At 58.6% G+C, this 16,423-nt stretch overlaps 2 protein-coding genes across 2 annotated transcripts; one reads left to right on the forward strand and one right to left on the reverse strand.

Moving 5' to 3' along the window:
* Positions 1–4,874: 4,874 nt before the first annotated feature.
* On the reverse strand, positions 4,875–8,832 carry BATF2 (basic leucine zipper ATF-like transcription factor 2). The gene is given in 4 exon segments (XM_051964669.1): positions 4,875–6,663; positions 6,666–6,690; positions 7,464–7,565; positions 8,688–8,832. Coding segments are annotated over 4 exon segments (624 nt in total). The 5' UTR covers positions 8,745–8,832; the 3' UTR covers positions 4,875–6,223.
* A 4,291-nt stretch (positions 8,833–13,123) lies between these two features.
* ARL2 (ADP ribosylation factor like GTPase 2) lies at positions 13,124–15,865 on the forward strand. The gene is made up of 5 exons (XM_051964671.1): positions 13,124–13,364; positions 14,118–14,228; positions 14,315–14,477; positions 15,163–15,243; positions 15,333–15,865. The coding sequence occupies exons 1-5, from the start codon at positions 13,300–13,302 to the stop codon at positions 15,465–15,467; spliced, it is 555 nt and encodes a 184-aa protein (XP_051820631.1). The 5' UTR covers positions 13,124–13,299; the 3' UTR covers positions 15,468–15,865.
* The last annotated feature ends 558 nt before the right edge of the window (positions 15,866–16,423 follow it).

Genomic DNA, 16,423 nt, shown 5'->3' on the forward strand with positions numbered 1-16,423 from the left:
TTTAGGTTTTATGGCTTCCCCTCCCTGATAAAAAAACTTTCCCTCCCTTTCTCTTCTTTGTCTCCAAAAATGTATTTAAGAAGTTGTTGTTCCTCCATTCATTGCTGGAGAATGGCATCTGGCAGCTGTATGATGGACGCTGGATTCTTTGGGTCCTCCAGCCCTGGGACCAATATGGATTCCTGGGTCCCAGTATACTTATCTCTGTCTGACTGGATAATCTGAGACAAGAGTCCTGTCCAGTCAATCTTACTCTCCCATTAATAAAAATATTAAAACTCTCTAATCTCTCTCCTGCCTCAGTTTCTCTGGCATTACAGTTTGACATCCTTTTTTCTTTTCGTTTTATTTATTTATGGTGAGAAATCACCTCTGATAAAACTCCATCCACTGGTCTCTAGACCAGGCTAGAGTATCAGCAGCTCAGTTAATGTTGCCAGCCTAAAAACTGTATTTCTTGACACCCTTGCCTCCTCTCCCAACACTCTCTGAGTCTTGCCAGAGGAGACGCCATTTTATTTCTTCATTCTTTTCTCCTTTCATGGGTTTCCATGGCCAAAGATTCTTTTTTTTTTTTTTTTTTGGTCAATTTATTTATTTTTAAAACACATTGCTTTATGAATCATGTCGGGAGAGAAAAACCAGAGCAAAAGGGAAAAACCATGAAAGAGGGGGAAAAAAACAGAAAAAGAAGTGAACATAGCATGTGTGGCCCAAGAATCATCACCGTGACACGACGGACAGAAGAGTGGACTGAAACACTTCTCCACTGAGGGCAGGCTCAGCTCCTCTTTGGTTCTGGGAACAAATCCCTTCTCCTCATCTAGCTCCCAGAACCCTTTCCCACCCAGCCCCAAGCTATGGTGTCAGCTCTGTCCCTCCTGCCTTCCTGTCCAGCTCGAGCTCCTTTGCGGGGGGACTCCCACACTGCAGGAGGATTTTAGTTAAAGCTCTCTAAGGGCAGGGACGGTAGCCCAGTGTCTGGCACAGAGCAGGCACTTAACACTAGGAGGTCCGCCGGGCTCAGACTCGGAGATCCAGAAGGATCTTATCCCCGACACGGACTGGGTGATCATGGGCAAACTACTTAGAACTTTGGTCTCCTCTTCTGGAAAGTGGAGATAATGATACAAACTGGATGTACCTTCAGGAAAGTTTCTGATGAAACCTTGCAAGTCCTAATGGGCAGAAAGATGAGCAGAGACTAGTATGACCTCAGCCTCTTTCTGAAAATCCAGCTCCCTTTCCACTGCACCCTGCCTGGGGGGGGAGGGGAGAGTAGCTCATGATCCAGGCCCCACCCCCTGGGAGCCCCTCGCCTTCACAAGCCCCAGCCCCGTGTCACACATTCTCCCCAGTCATCCCGATTCAAGGAAAGGGAGCGAGACTTTATAAAAGGAAGTGCTTTTGTCAAACCAGGTGTCCTGATTTTTGCATTTGGAAAACTAGGGCACGGAATGCTTCAACTGAGGTTCAGGGGCTCCCCTGGGGATGGGGTCTGCCCATCGATCAATCAATTGTACACGTGTATCTCTAAAAAAATCACTGCAAATCTACATATGTGGATGTACAAGGACTCAGATATGTCTAACTAGAGACGGAGATGGGGAGCAACGGAGGGAGAAAAGGGAGGAGGAAGAGGAGGAAGCCATCGGTAGGGGTGCGGGCAGCCCGGTGACTCGGTAAATACAGTACCAGGCCTGAATTAAAACCCAGTCTCCAACACTAGCTCTATGACCCTGGCTGCCCCTGTTTACCTCAGTTTCCCAAACTGTAAAATGAACCACAGAAGGAAACGGCAAACAGCTTCAGACTCTTTTCCAAGAAAACCCCAAATGGCGCCACTATTGCACACTATTGACCTTGAAGAGGGGCTGCAATCTCTCTGCCCTGGGGGGTGGGCCAGATTCCAGAGCTAACCAGTCACTGCCCATCTCACCTGAGCACACTTGCAATGCAAGAATTGCAGGAATCCTGAATTAAGTCTGAATGAAGAGCAGTTTAGGACGTTTAAATTTCATCCTAGGAACCGTGGGCTCTTCGTTTTAGAGCTCATTTTTTAGTTTTCAGTTGGGGAAACTGAGGCAGGGGTGAGGTCATACCTAGAGGGTCACAGCCACCTAGTGTCTGAGGCCGGATTAAGGTCTCCCGGGCTCCAGGCCCGGGCCTTCGGCCACAGACCTTGGTGAGGACTTCCATGCTAGGTGTGGTGGACAGAGAAACTGATACATATTAATTCCTTTGGAAGAAGGCTCTGAAAAGGAGATGAGCTTAGGCCCTGGTCCCACCCCGTCCAGGTAATCCAATCAGAATGCAAGTTCTCCCAAGAGCCTGAGGCTAAATGTCCCCATAAGCCAATTTCCGGCAGGTGCCTTTCTTTGCCCCCCCCCCCCCAGCACCCACCTCGTGGTGTCCTTCCCCCTCCCTCCCCCCTAGCCCCAGTTCGCCCCCTTACAGCTAACCAGCTCTTTCAGGTCCCTTTCAGGATGCCCCCACCTCATGGGCTCCCTTTCCCCTGGGAATTCCTGAGTTCCCCTGAGGACCCCGTCCTCCCATGCTCTCCCCCTCTATTTCATTTCTACCCCTCCCCGTGTCTATTGTATCCCTTCATTTTGTCAGTGACCTCTCCCCTAAATAAAGCTACCTTTTGCCAGAGAGAATGCCCATTGGGAATCCTTCCCATGACCGACCCCAACTTTGGGGGCCAAACCCCACAACCTAGATCGCATCACCCTGAAACGGGTTAGTTTTGTAGGCCTCGACTTTCTGCTCTGTAAAACGGGCTGGTAACCTATACTGATCCTTCTGGCCTCACAGGGCATTGGAGTGTGCTCTCCCCGGCTGGGCCCTGGCTCCTGAGGATCCCCAGTGGGGGCCCCAGTTATGGCCGGGATCCTTGCTCCCCAGGCCTGGCCCCATCTGCGGGTGGGGGAGAGCTTGTCCAATGCACCAGCTAGGAGCCCCGGGGCATGGGGGGAGCGCCGGCCGAAGACTTGCCCAGCTCCACATCCGGGGGAGGCAGGCAAGGCAGAGAGCCCGGGGTTTGGCCCTTGGAGAGGCTTCTGCGCTTCCCCAGGCCCCACAGGGGCCTCCTGATCGGCAGCCTCACTTCCTGCTTCTCCTGGGCCTCCCCGGAGGCTTCCCAGACCGAGGGCTCACAGGCTCCGCTGGGGCTCCCGCTGCCGGCATCACACAGGCGGCTCAGGAGCCCCGGCTGGGGCTGACCTTGGCTCAGCGGCTCCTGACTCCCCAACATCCGGGCCGCCTGCGGTCCCGCCCTCCAGCCTGGGGCTCCAGCCCCTCATTTACGGCGCTACCTACCGCCAAGGGCAGAACAACGACCAGAGGCATGGGCCAAGTACAAAGACCATTGTGCCCATCTTACAGGGGAATAAACTGAGGCAGAGAAGCAAAGTGACTCCGGGCTCAACCTAACTGTGGTACTTGTAAGCCCCTGGGGGGGAGGGGGGGCTGAGGGTCCTGCCAGGGCCAGACAGCGAGCCTTTATTAAGCGCAGCGCGCAGGTGGCGGCACACAGCGGGCGCTTCGGTTTATTGACTTCCATTAAGTGCTCGCCAAGCCCCTCTCCCCGAGGGCGGGCCCTGCCCTCCTCAAGCTTACAACTGAATGCGGTGACTCTGAAGCCGCCCCCCGGAAGCCCCGAGAGCCCCCCAAAGGGGAAGCCACTGCAGGGAGTCACCTTTGGTGAGGAGGACGCCCCAGGGGCCGAGGGTGGCGCAGAAAGCCCGAAGCCGTCCCTGTGGTTATTAGTGTGAAGACACCGGGCCTCCGCCGCGACATCCCGCGGCCTTGGCTACGGTCTGCAAAGTGAGGGCGCCTCCCTTACGGCCAATCAGAACGTCAGGAAAGTGAGGGCGCCTCCCTTAGGGCCAATCAGAACTCCAGGAAAGTAAGTGAGAGCGCCTCCCTTACGGCCAATCAGAACGTCGAGAAAGTGAGGGAGACTCCTTTCAGCCAATCAGAACGTCGAGAAAGTGAGGGAGACTCCTTTCGGCCAATCAGAATGTCAGGAAAGTGAGGGCGCCTCCCTTAGGGCCAATCAGAACGTCGAGAAAGTGAGGGAGACTCCTTTCGGCCAATCAGAATGTCAGGAAAGTGAGGGCGCCTCCCTTAGGGCCAATCAGAACGTCGAGAAAGCGAGGGTGCCTCCCTTTCGGCCAATCACAGGATTTTCTGTGAAAATGGATCCTTGAGACTGGCTTTCCTGAAATCCGCTTTTCCAGCTCATTCCCTCCCCCAAGCAGCCCCATAGCAGAACTCTTGACTTGGAGCCAGGCCAGAGCTGCCCCAGCTGTCCCCTAACACCCCCTCCCCCCCTCCCCCCCCATAAAGTAAGTGACTTGTCCAGGGTCGCACAGCCGGGAGGCGGGATTTGAAGCTGGCCCCGGGCCCAGGACTCCACCCTGGAGACCCGTCTTGCTGGGTACAGACGTCATCTTCACAGATAAGAGATACAGGATGAGGTGAGGGAATGACTGGGCCTCCATCTTTGCCCATTTTATTTCTTCCTGGGGGGAGGGGAATGGAGGCTGCAGATGGCAGGGAGGCGGCAATAGGAGGCTGGAGGGAGGCTGGCCTCCCTCGCCGTCCGGTAGGGAGCTCCCCGGCCCTGAGCATCCCTGGGGCTCCTCACTCCGGTCGGGTTGGCCGGACGCCCCCTCTCGGCTGCTTTCTCCGGGCGTGGCTCCCTCCTCTGGACCTCGCCCGGCCGCCCCCCCCCCCCCCAAGGCAGGGCTCCTCCAGCAGGGGCCAACGCGAGCAGGCCTGCAGCCCCCAAACCCCCTGCAGCGCCCCCTGGGGACCCCAAAGCCCGTTGGTTTCCGGGCTGCGCAGCTGGAAGAAGAGGCCGGACCGACTGAGGAAGCTTCTGTTTAATTTCTATGATGCCCCCCAGACTCCCGGCAGGGGGCCTGACACCTGCCCATAGCGCAGACGCACCCACTTTGGAGCCCGAGGCAGGCCCCTGCCCAGCGCCTGGGCCGGGGCTCAGACTCCGGGTGGCCGGGCCCAGGCCCAGGCTGGGCGGGGCCGTTTCGGAGGTCTGGCCCAGCGTGGCGGCTGCGGCTCCGGGCCTCTGCGGCCTGGGGTGAGGCTCCCGGTCTGGGAGGCCGGCTGGGTGCTGGGGGGGAGGGGGAAGGGGGGAAGCAGTCTCCTTGGGAGCCTCTCGCTGGGAGCAGAGCTCATTTCTTCTCCTCGTCCACGGCCTCCCCTCGCTGCCCTCCGCTTGGCATTCAAAGCCTTTTGTCGCCTCCCATCTTCTCACCCCTCACTGCCCAGCCTGGACCCTCGTTCTGAATAGCTGCTCCGTGAGCAGGAGCCTCGGTCCCTCAGCCCTGGGCATCCTCTCGGGGGCTCCCGCCCCGACCTCCCTGCCCCCTCTGGGCTTTCCCGCTCCTTTCCGGTGCCTCCCCTCGGCCGATCGGCCCCAGGATCCCCGAGACATCCCGCTGGCCCGGAGCCGTTTGCGCGTTGTTCCCTGTTTGGGGGGGGGAGCCCCCAGAGGCGGGGCGCTTTCTGTCCCTGGCACCAGCAGGGCGCGGTGAGTGTCTGGACTGGCCTAGAACCAGGAGAGGCAGAGGGCCCGCAGCCCCCAGCCCGGCTTCCTGCCTCCGCCTTTTCCCGCGGCGTTTCCCCCCTGTCCGGCATCGGGGCAATGAGAAGACTCGGAGAAGACTCGGAGAACCACGGGCCGGAGTTGCTGCGAAGGCCGGACCACAGCCGGCCACTGGTTGGAGAAACCGAGGCGCAGAAAGGGGACACGGTGGGGGCAGAAGCGAGGATTCTCTGGCTGACCCCCGCAATGTCTCAGACACAGGCCCGAGCGGAGCCCACCAGCGGATTCTGTCCTCGGCCGTCGGGGGGGCGCCAGAGCCTGCGGGAATTCTGCCACTGGGCCAAGGAGGGGCCGGCTGGGCAGGATCGCGGACCTCGTGTCCCAGGTGGGCCGACCAGGCCCCCAGAGAGGAAGCCCTCCCCGGCCCTCCCCAGGCTCAGCAGCTTGTTCTCCGGGTCAGGGTTCTGCGGATGGAGGAGCCAGGATGAGGGAAGGAAGCTGGGCCGGCCGGATGCAGCCTCCAATCCCAGGCCAGGGCGGAGGTCGGAGCCTCAGTGGGACACGCTGGGACGCAGAGTCGGGCAGGGGGCAGCGGGAGAGCCCTCGGTGGGGGGGGGGGGGGGCTGGAGGGCCCTGCACGCGCTCTTCTCACGCCCTCTCTGGGGTCTCTGGGCAGCGGAGGAGCAGGTTGCCAATGGGGGCGGGGGGAAGAGGCCCAAGGCCAGAGGAAGAGGCCGGGAGGCTGGGAGGCCCCCGGGTTTGGGTCAGGGCTGCCCCAGGGAAAGGCCCTGCCAGAAGCGGGAGGGGGGAGGAGAGGGAGCTGGCAGGGAAGAAGCCGGGAGGAGGCGGGGCCTGCGTTGCAGCGGCTGCAGGGGGCCCAGCAGAGGGGGAGGCAGGGGCCTGCGGGGGCGGGCGGCAGGTCTGGGCCGTACAAGGGGGGCGCTGGCCCACCCGGGGCGCCCGCTCGGGCTGGGTCTGGGCGGAGCCGGGAGCCTCGGTCAGGAGGCAGACGCGCTGATGCTCCTCCAGCGTCCGGAGCCACCCTTTCACCTCGGCCTGCAGTGACCAGATCTCCTTCCGAGGACTTGGTTCGCCTTCTCCAGACACTCGTGTTCCTGGGGCCAGAAAGACACAAGGGAGCGGCTCCCTCAGCCTGAGGAAGCCCGAGGCTGCTGCGTGTGGGCGGTTCTGGGGGAGAGCGGGCACGCGCCGAGCCACCAGCCGGGCCGAACCAGGGAATTGGGCAGGAGGAGCGGTCACCCGCTCCGGCCCACGATTCCTCCCTCCGGCGGAGGCCAGAGCCGAGGGCCACACTGCCCACCTCACTCCGGCAGCAGAAACCAAAGAACCAGAACCAGAACTTTCAGCCCGTTCACGGGGGAGGCACAAAACTCGGGCCTTGGATGCAGTGGGCTTTTAGGGGCAACGGGAAAAGGGAGGGGAACGGATCCAAAATGGAGATTCTAAAACCCCAAAGGAGGGATTGTCTGGGGAGGAGAGTGAGCCAGGAGGGAGCACGGGGCAGGAGGGAGCAGGGGGCCACCTCCCTTCCCCGGAGCCGAAGCGCACATATTTATTGCTTTTCCCTTACGATCTGGGGGGGGGGAACCCCTCTGCCCCCAGCCCCAAGTGGCTGTCACCAAAAAGCATCCACAAATGAACAAAATGGGGAGATTCTAGTTCAGCCTTTGCAGATCTTGGGGTGGACTGCTTTGTAAAGCAGGGAGTTCCCCATCACCTGAGGTATCCAAGCCAGGGCTAGGAGTGTTGTGGAGGGGCTGGGCCGGTGTCCCCTGAGGTCCCCCCCAGCTCGAGGATGCTGGGGTTCTGGGGAGGGAAGAGGGGGCGAGAAGGCCCAGGACAGTCCTGGGTGCGAGGATTGCCAGACCTGGTGCAGCCCATCGGCCTTCTGGGTGTGCTTGTGCCGGCTGCGCTGAGCCGCCGCCCGGTTCCTCTCTCGCCGCTTCTGTCTGTCCACCTCCCTGGGATCCTGGGAGCGAGACGTCCTTGCTGTAGTACAGGGAGGGATTTCTGCCAGGGATGAGCCACCTCCCGTGTCCCAGGATGCCCCTCAGGAGCCTGCTTCCTCCAGGAAGCCCACCCTGACTGGAGTACCGTGGGCAGGTTGGCCCTCTCCCCAGGGGGGCTGCCGTGCCCCAGTTACCAACGCTGGATGACAGGCTGCTGGTCACCAGCTGCTTCCCGCCATGTGCGGGACAGGCCCTTCCTTCTGGGGCCTCCTCTCCAGTGTGTTCGGACCTTGTTTGGAGCCGGCGGTTCGCACGGTGCCCCCCCCCCCCCCAGCTCCCCCTCAAGCTCTGTACACACTTAAGCCCCGGACTGACCTGGGGCCTCAGTTCCCAACCTGGAGCAAATGAGCCCCAAGCTCCCTTCTGGCTGTGTCAGGCAGGTTGGGGGGCACAGGCGACCCTGCCTCCTCTCCCCGCTCTGCATCTGCCCTAGTAGGGGGCTCTAATTCGGGGAAGACTTTCCTAACACTGAATTTTGCAGAACACTCACACGTTCCTTCGTTTGAACCTCGCCCGGGACAATTATCCCCATTTTATACGTGAGGAAACTGAGTCTGGGAGAAGGAACCTTGTTCAGGGTCTCGGCATCAGCAAATATTGGGGGTGAGATTTGAATCCAAGTCCAGCACGGGACCAGGAGAAAAGGCGGGGAGTGAGACAAAGCCGGGCTGGGGTCTGGGGTCCCTGGTAACACCAGGACGGGCGAGGGCCCGGAGAACGCCGGCCCTCTGGGAGAGGAGAGGAGGAAGCCTCGCCTCCGCTGGAGGAACCAGGCAAGGAACACGGGGTTTAAGGATGAGCAAAGTTCAGAGATGAGACGGGATGGGAGCTGACTGGGCGGGCGTTTGGCTCTCTAGATTCAGTGTCTTAGCAGAGAGCCCCCTCATTGTACAGGAAGGGAAACTGAGGCACAGAGCAGGGCCGGCCGACTTGGACTCCTCCACGTCTCTGCCCTCAAGCTGGAGAGAGAGCTGTAGGCTTAAGTCTGGGGTCAGGTTCCCCCTCAAATGGAAGCTACCTCCCTTTCTGTCCTTCCGATTCCCTCCTTTCCCAGACTCCCCCGCCCTTGCCCTGCTACTCACAGCGGCCAGCAGAAGGTTCCCTTCCTTGCAAGGGGGGGCCCCGCTGCACAGGTGCATGGTCTGATTCCCGAGGGGGGCTGGGGGTGCTCCCCGCAGCCTCTGAGGTCCCCGGCAGCTCGAGGAAGCAAAAGTGGAAATCTCTGCTGACCACTCCGCCCCCGAGCCCAGTTTCGGTTTCTCTGAAATCCCGGGGCTGCTCCGAATCCCAGGCTGCGGCCCACGCGGCTGGACTTTCCCAGTGTGACCAAGCTTTCCGGGAGGGCAGCAGCCTGCGGGGGGAGGGAGAGGGGGGGGCGCTGGGGGGCGGGGACCTGGGGGGCCAGGGGAGAGATGGGCAGAGCCGGGAGAGGAAATGCCCCCGGAGGCCCGTGGAGGGGAGACTTGGGGCTCCCGGCAGGGCCGGCTAAGTCAGAGCAAGGGCAGAAGCGGCTGGGGAGCCGGAGAAATCCCATGAGCTCTCACCCCTGTGAGCCGTGTGAACTTGACCTCCTGCCTCAGTGTCCCCACCTGTACAAGGGCTGGAAAACACGCTCCCTTCCCGGGCTAAGTGAGTCGGATGGTACAGGGCCGGACCTGGAGGAGGGGAGCTGGTTCAAAGCTGTGTGACCACCACAGGGCGAGCCTGCTTCCCCACCCGGAAAGTTAGGGATTCGAGGGGAGGCCTGGTGAGCCCTGGCTGTTTGTGACTCTACTTCCTGCTGGAATAATCACCCCAACATTTCCTCCCCGCCTCGCTTTCCCTGGGGCTCATGGGAACAGAACAGAGCAATGTTGGGAGATGGGACTCGGCTGGGGTCCGAGAGCCGGGTTCAAGTGCTGACACTCTCTGTGGCCCTTGGGCCGTGGCTTCCCTGGCTATAGAAATAAGGGGGTTGGAGATGATGCCCTCTGGAGTCCCAGATGCCCCAAAGCCCAGATGAGAACGTTCCTTGTGAGGGGGCGAGTTGAGGCTCCCCTTGATAGAAATAAACATATTTAAATTCTGGGTCTCCCCAGGAACCGAAAAGAAATCCGACTCTTCGGGAAGACAGCGCCGGCCTCCCTGGAGGCTGATGGAACGGCCTCCCTCGGAGACTCCCTGAGCATGATGTAACTGCCAGAAAGCAGCCCTGGCTTGGGGGTGTGGCCAGGCCTGAGGCTCAATTTATCCCATTGGGATCACGGGGAGCTTTGAGCTCAGGGTCTACAAAGATCTAGAAGTGGGAGGTCTAGAAGAACTAGAGTTCAGATGCAGCCTCAGATATTAGGTGCTCTCATCTGTAAAATGGGATTATAACAGCCTGGGGATCTGCCACCGCCCGGCCCTCCTTGGCCAGCCAAAGCTTCCCTCCGGGAGCTGACATTGAGAGGCCGACCTGAACATGCTGCCTCTCCTGGTGTGACCTCCCTGGGCCTCGATTTCCTGATCTGTAAATTGTATCAAACATAATGAGGTCAAGCGGGACCCGAACTCCCCACCTGGGCCTCCCCGATTCCACAAACCAACTTTTTTCCTCTGTGTTTTGGTGCCTTTTATCTCTATGTCCCAGGCAGTGCCCGGAGCCCCACCTCCCTCCCTGCTCCCCCGTATCGAGGGAAAACAGGCACAGAGGCTGCCTTTTCTACACCACACCGAGGAGCATGGGACTTCATTTCTGAAGTGCGTCAGGCTCTGGGCCCAGGCCCTCTGGGCAGCCTCTCCTTGTTGGGGGGCTTTTAAAAGCTGACCTCCAGTAGCTGGACTTTAGGCAGGGCTCTGCCCTCTGGAGCCCAGGAGAACGAATCTTCCCATGATCCTTTGGGTGACTGTGCTGGGCACATGAGCTCCAATATCTCTGGTGTCCTAGAGGGGGGCCAGAGGAGCCTGGTGTTCCCCCAAAGAAGTTCCCGTGGGCAGATCTACTCGGACATGGCTTTAGAAATACAGAGGAGGGGCACCACCTCACACCTCTCAGAGGGGCTAAGACAGCAGGAAAAGATAATGAGAATGTTGGGGAAACTGGGACACTGATGCATTGTTGGTGGAGTCGTGCAGTGATCCAACCATTCTGGAGAGCAATCTGGAACTATAGCCAAAGGGCTACCAAACTGCATACTGGATCTGTATCCCAAAGATACAGATATCCCCACTTTTCTGTTGTTTTTTCCTGAGGCAATTGGGGTTAAGTGACTTGCCCAGGGTCACACAACCAGGACGCGATAAGTTTCTGAGGCCAAATTTGAATTCGGGTCCTCCTGACTTCAGGGCTGGTACTCCATCCACGGTACCTTCTAGCTGCCCTCCCCCCACCCCCGCTTTTAAATTTCCTTTCTTGTGTTTTTTCTCTCTTTTGATCTGATTTTTCTTTCACAACATAAAGATGGAATTATGTTTAGAAGAATTGTAGTGTTTAACCCATAGGTTAGGGAGAGAAGGAGAAAAAATAGGAACACAAGGTTTTGCAAGGGTGAATGATGGAAACTATCTTTGCATGTATTTGGAAAAATAAAATATTATTTAGAAATTAAATAATTTTTTAAAAAAAGCCAACCCCTTCCCTGAAGGAGCTTATGATCTATCAGGAAGACAAGATATCTGAGACATATCCGTGTGTGTATACAAACACACATAGCTACAGACAGGATGAAGAGGAAATGATTACCAAAGATAATCAGATTAAAAGGGGCTGTGAAAGGCTTTGGGTAAAAGCAGAGTTGAGTGGCTCTCTCCAAAGTGAGCAGGGATCTGGGAAAACCCAATGGACTTTTCTAATCCTCATCCTCGGGGGCCTGGGCAACCTTCGACACCGTTACTCCCCCCTTCTCCTTGACACTCGGGTTTTGGGACAGACACTCCCCTGGTTCTCTTCCCTCTCACTCCTCGGTCCCCTTTGCTGGATCCTCCTTCAGGTCACACCCCCGATCTGGGTCAAGGCCTGGGGATTTCCCCTCTGATATTCCTCACACATGTCTCTTCTCCCCTGCCACCATCCCCAAACCCAGATTATCGCACTAGCTTTTTTTTTTTTTTTTTTTGGGAGGGGTGGTCTGCCTGTCCAAGTCTCTCCCTACTTCACCCCTTCCTCCTCTCAGCTGTCAAATTTATCAATCTCAAATTTTAGCCACAAGATTTTGTAAGGGTGAATGTTGAAAATTAAAGCCAGATTAGAGTTCTGGTTTCCCTGGCGCCGGGGCCAGTGTGCCCTCCTCCACCTCCCGCTGCCCCTTTAAGTCACCACTGAGTTGAGAAATGTAAAGGGAGACAATTCTGAGGCACCACGTCACACCCGTCGGATGGGCTAGCGTGGCAGAAAAGGAAAGGGACAAACGGAAAAGTAGGGACCCCAAAGCACCGCTGGTAGAACTGTGAGCCGATCGGCCATTCCGCCGGGCGATTTGGAACAATGGCCAAAGGGCTACAAAGTATTACCAGGTATGGGTGAGTGACACAGGCAGAGGTCTTCTATGCACAAAAATAGCCACGGCAGCTTTTTGTTGTGGGAAAGAATTGGAAACTGAGAAGCTGTTCATCGACTGGGGAATTGTTGAAAAAGCTGTGGGGCATGATGGGAAGGGAATACTGTTGTGCTTTCCGAAAAACCTGAATTCCCACGAACCAATGCAAAGTGAAGGAAGCAGAATCCGGGAAACGTTGTACGTGGTAACAGCAATACTGTGTGTGATCATCGGCCGTGAATGACTTCGCTATTCTCAGCAATACAGTGATCTCAGCCAAGTCCGAGGGATTCGAGGGAAACACGCTACCTAAATCCAGAAGAACTGAGGGGACGTCGACGCCGATTGAAATACGCTCTTTTTTGTGGGTTTTTTAATCTGTTTTTTTTTTTTTTTTTAACATTTATCTAGAAACGTTCTGCACGATTGCACACCTATAACAGAAAATTGCTTTTCGCATGCAATTGTACACATGTGTTTGTATGTTATCTTCCGTACTGGGTTGTATGTCTTTTCCCTTTATTTACTCGCAGAGGTTAACCCAGTTCTTGGCACACAGCAGGCGTTCAATGAGTTTGTTGACTTGCCCGCAGCTGCCACCCCGTGGCCGCCACTCGGCCTCCCGGGAAATGTAGTCCAAAGAATCTCCCTGAGCTTCATGGGAAATGGAGTCTTTGTAGGTTTCCTTCTACAGAGAGCGCGGCTTTTGAGGCGGGAGGGAAACACGCCCGCCGGACTTCCAACACTAGGCACCCCTTCCACCCCCGCCTCCAGAGCAGGACCGCGGTGACGCCCGATCCAGACTAGGAAAGTGCTGGTCGGAGCCTGAAACCCCCTTACCTGTCAAGCCCCCTTCCGCGCACCGTCACTAGATAAATGTATGTGCAATGGTAATCTGTGGGTCACACCACTGCGGGGCGCCCTCCAGTCCCGAGGCCCGGGTTCCGCGGGGGCCCGTACATTAGGGGTTAAGCGGCGGAGGCGGGATAGTTTGGGCTCAGCCGCCTGCCGTAGTTCCGTCACTGTGCTGCTCCAGCAGGGTGGTGCCTTTTCCAGCCGCCGGCTCCGCGGAGAAGGGGCGGGCCCAAACAAGAGCCGGGCCAATCGTGTTGAGGCCGGAGGACGCGCTAGCCAATGAAAGGGGGGAGCGGGGTCCCGGACTAGGGAGGCGCCGCTTCGGGGAGGGGAGGCGAGGACCATGGGGCTCCTGACCATCCTGAAGAAGATGAAGCAGAAAGAGCGGGAGCTGCGGCTCCTCATGCTGTATCCTCCAGCTCACAGAGCCACGGGTGGCGAGGGGCGAGGGAGAAGCGGGGGCGGGCGCTACCAAGCGTTCCGCGCGAGGGGGGAGGGTAAGGAAGGATGCGCCGCTCTGGGCCTGGCCGGGCCGTACAACTGTCCTGCGTGGGTTACGTAGGCCCGGGGTCGACCAATAGCCTTTGGAGGGGTGTTGTGAAGATTGGTCCATACCATGTAGGACCAAGACGGGGGAGTTCTGGCCTACTGGCTTAAACCAATGTGCCGAAGCGAGGGGGTGGGGGGCGCGTGCGAGGAAAGTGGAATGGACCAACTGCCGGGGGAGGGGGAACGGGAGGGCTGGAATGTCCAGAAGTCTGTTGAACAAGGACCTGGACGGGTCAGAGCGATGGCGTGTCCCTAGCTGTCTGACTGGGGTCTCATCCCTTGGGCTATGAGCTCCTCCTTGGTGGGGGCTGCTTCTTGCCTTTCTTTGTGTCCCTGGTACACAGTAGGCGCTTCATGTGTGTATGTTGCCTTCCCTCTCTGGTCCAGTTACCATCCAGTAGAACAGAAGCTCCCTGAGGGCAGGGCCTTTCATTCTTCAGGTACTCTGTAGGTATTGGACCTGCTTGTGGAATTGATAGAATCATTTCATTGGAGGTTACTTGATGCCTCAGGCAAGTGATCCTCCCACCCGCCACCCCCCACCCCGGGGTTACAAGTCCCCTCCCCTGAGGTTGGATGGCCTGTGCTCTCCTTAACCCCAGCCACCCCCAGCGGGCTGGACAACGCGGGCAAGACCACCATCCTGAAGAAGTTCAACGGGGAGGACATCGACACCATCTCGCCCACACTGGGCTTCAACATCAAGACACTGGAGCACCGAGGGTGAGGGAGGCCCCACGCCCCAGAGCTGGTGGGCCGGTGGGCCTGGGCCTCACCCACCCAGCGGCCTCTCCCCCCTTCTTCCCCAGGTTCAAGCTGAATATCTGGGATGTGGGGGGCCAGAAGTCCCTGCGCTCTTATTGGCGGAACTACTTTGAGAGCACCGACGGCCTCATCTGGGTGGTGGACAGCGCTGACCAGCAGCGCATGCAGGACTGCCGGAGGGAGCTGGAGAGCCTCCTGGTGGAGGAGGTGGGCAGGGCCTGGGGGGAGGGGAAGCTTGACTTCTCACTTTGCCAGAAAGGGACACTGAGCCACAGGGAAAAATAAGCTTCTCGGAGATCCCTGGCACTAGTAGAGGGCCTGCTTTCAGTAGGGGCTTAATCAGTGCTGGCTTGATTGTGATTTTGCATCCACAAGAACTCCTTTCTTGCTGTGTGCCAGACATGGTGCCCTAGCACTGGGGAGAAAAAGGGTGTGGGTGAGTCCTCAGAACGCTTCCATCCGCTGGGGATGTGACAGGTCACAGGTAGGCTCCGAAACGGGAGATTCTACCCCCAGGTTGAGGAAAGATGGGCAGACGTGGAGGAGAGCGGATCGGGGAGCCCATGAGAGGAGGCTGCAGAAGGTGGGGGGACCAGGGCAGAGCCTCCAGCTGTGCACGCACACTGTGCATACACACACACACACACACACACACACACACGGCGGCCACCAGGAGCCAGGGCCCAGCTGCCAGCTCTTCTCAAAGACCGGGCAGCTGCTTGCTGGAACCTCCTGGTTGTCCTACCCGACTGGCTACTGTGCACAAGCCCAGGGCACACAGCCCCCTTCATGCCCCTCTCTGCCCACCTCCCTCCCTCTCCTTTAAGGAATAGAGGCCGTGGAGCTCCTGGGTCCCTTCCTGGGCCTCCTGCCACCTTTCTTTCCCTTTTAGCGCCTGGCGGGAGCCACTCTCCTGATCTTTGCCAACAAGCAGGACCTCCCCGGGGCTCTGTCCTCTAACGCCATTCGAGAGGTAAATTGAGGGCTTGGGGGAGGGAGGGGGGTGGCACGGGCCCAAGGGCTTGTGGGGCCGCTCCCTGAGAGTCACTGTCCCTCCCCCAGATCCTGGAGTTAGACACCATCCGCAGTCACCACTGGTGCATCCAGGGCTGCAGCGCGGTGACAGGAGAAAATCTGCTCCTGGGGGTCGACTGGCTCCTGGACGACATCTCCAGCCGCATCTTCACTTCGGAGTGACTCCTTCCCCACCCACTTGTTAGCTCCCGGACTGACCCCCGAGACCCTCCCGAAGGATGCCCCCCCTCCCCCGCGAGTCCGTGGCTCCCCCAGACCATCCTTTGTCCTGATCTTCTCTGGCCCAGGCCCCCGGGGAGCCATGACCAGAGGGGGCAGAAGCCAGCGGGACCCCGACTAATGCTTCCCTCCCCATGTCATAACCAGATGCTGCTCGCGCTATTTAACAGGAGAGACGCTGCTGCTCTGGGGGAGTGCCTTCCCTCCCAGGGGAGGAGCAGCCCCCGTTCCCTAACCCCGTCCCTCCTGAAGCGCTTGGTGGATTGGTGGAGCAGTCTTGGGGCACCACCCAAGGGCCCCTTCCCTGCTCAGCTGTGAGAATAAAAGTCCTCTGTATCCCAGCTCCTGCCTGTTCTTCCCCCCAAGCTGTTCTGCAGCCGCCTCTCGATTGTGCCCAAGAGAAGGGTGGCAGTGTGGGGAGACCCAGAAAGGTCGGGGGAGCCCGTGAGGTTTCTCCCTTTAGGACCCAGCTTCCCCTGCCAGCAGCTGGGGGGGGCAGGAAAGGCAGCTCGAGAACCGTGGGAAGGGAGGAAGAGTATTGAGGACTGGGGTAGAGGCCAGAGCCGAGGCCCAGAGCCGGCCAATGGAGCAATGGGGCGAACAGGGAGAGGCTCGGCCCCTGGGCCTTCTGGGCCCTCTCCAGCCCTGAAGCAGCGGCCGCTCATCACTTCAACCACAGAACATGAAATACTGGGGATGGCAGAGAACTTGAAGAGGATGGGGGGAGGGGAGCTTAGAACAGGGAATGTCCCTGATGGGGGAGGCAAGAGAACGGGCAAGTGCCTGGGTTGGGGGAAGTGGGCCTGGGAGGAGCAGAAACTGCAGAAAGATGCGGAGATGGAGCAGCATCCGGAGCGCACGGGAGACCCCCCCCAACCCCCCCAACAAGCCTGAGGAGA

Source organism: Antechinus flavipes, chromosome 6, assembly GCF_016432865.1.
Source record: "Antechinus flavipes isolate AdamAnt ecotype Samford, QLD, Australia chromosome 6, AdamAnt_v2, whole genome shotgun sequence".
Taxonomy (NCBI): domain Eukaryota; kingdom Metazoa; phylum Chordata; class Mammalia; order Dasyuromorphia; family Dasyuridae; genus Antechinus; species Antechinus flavipes.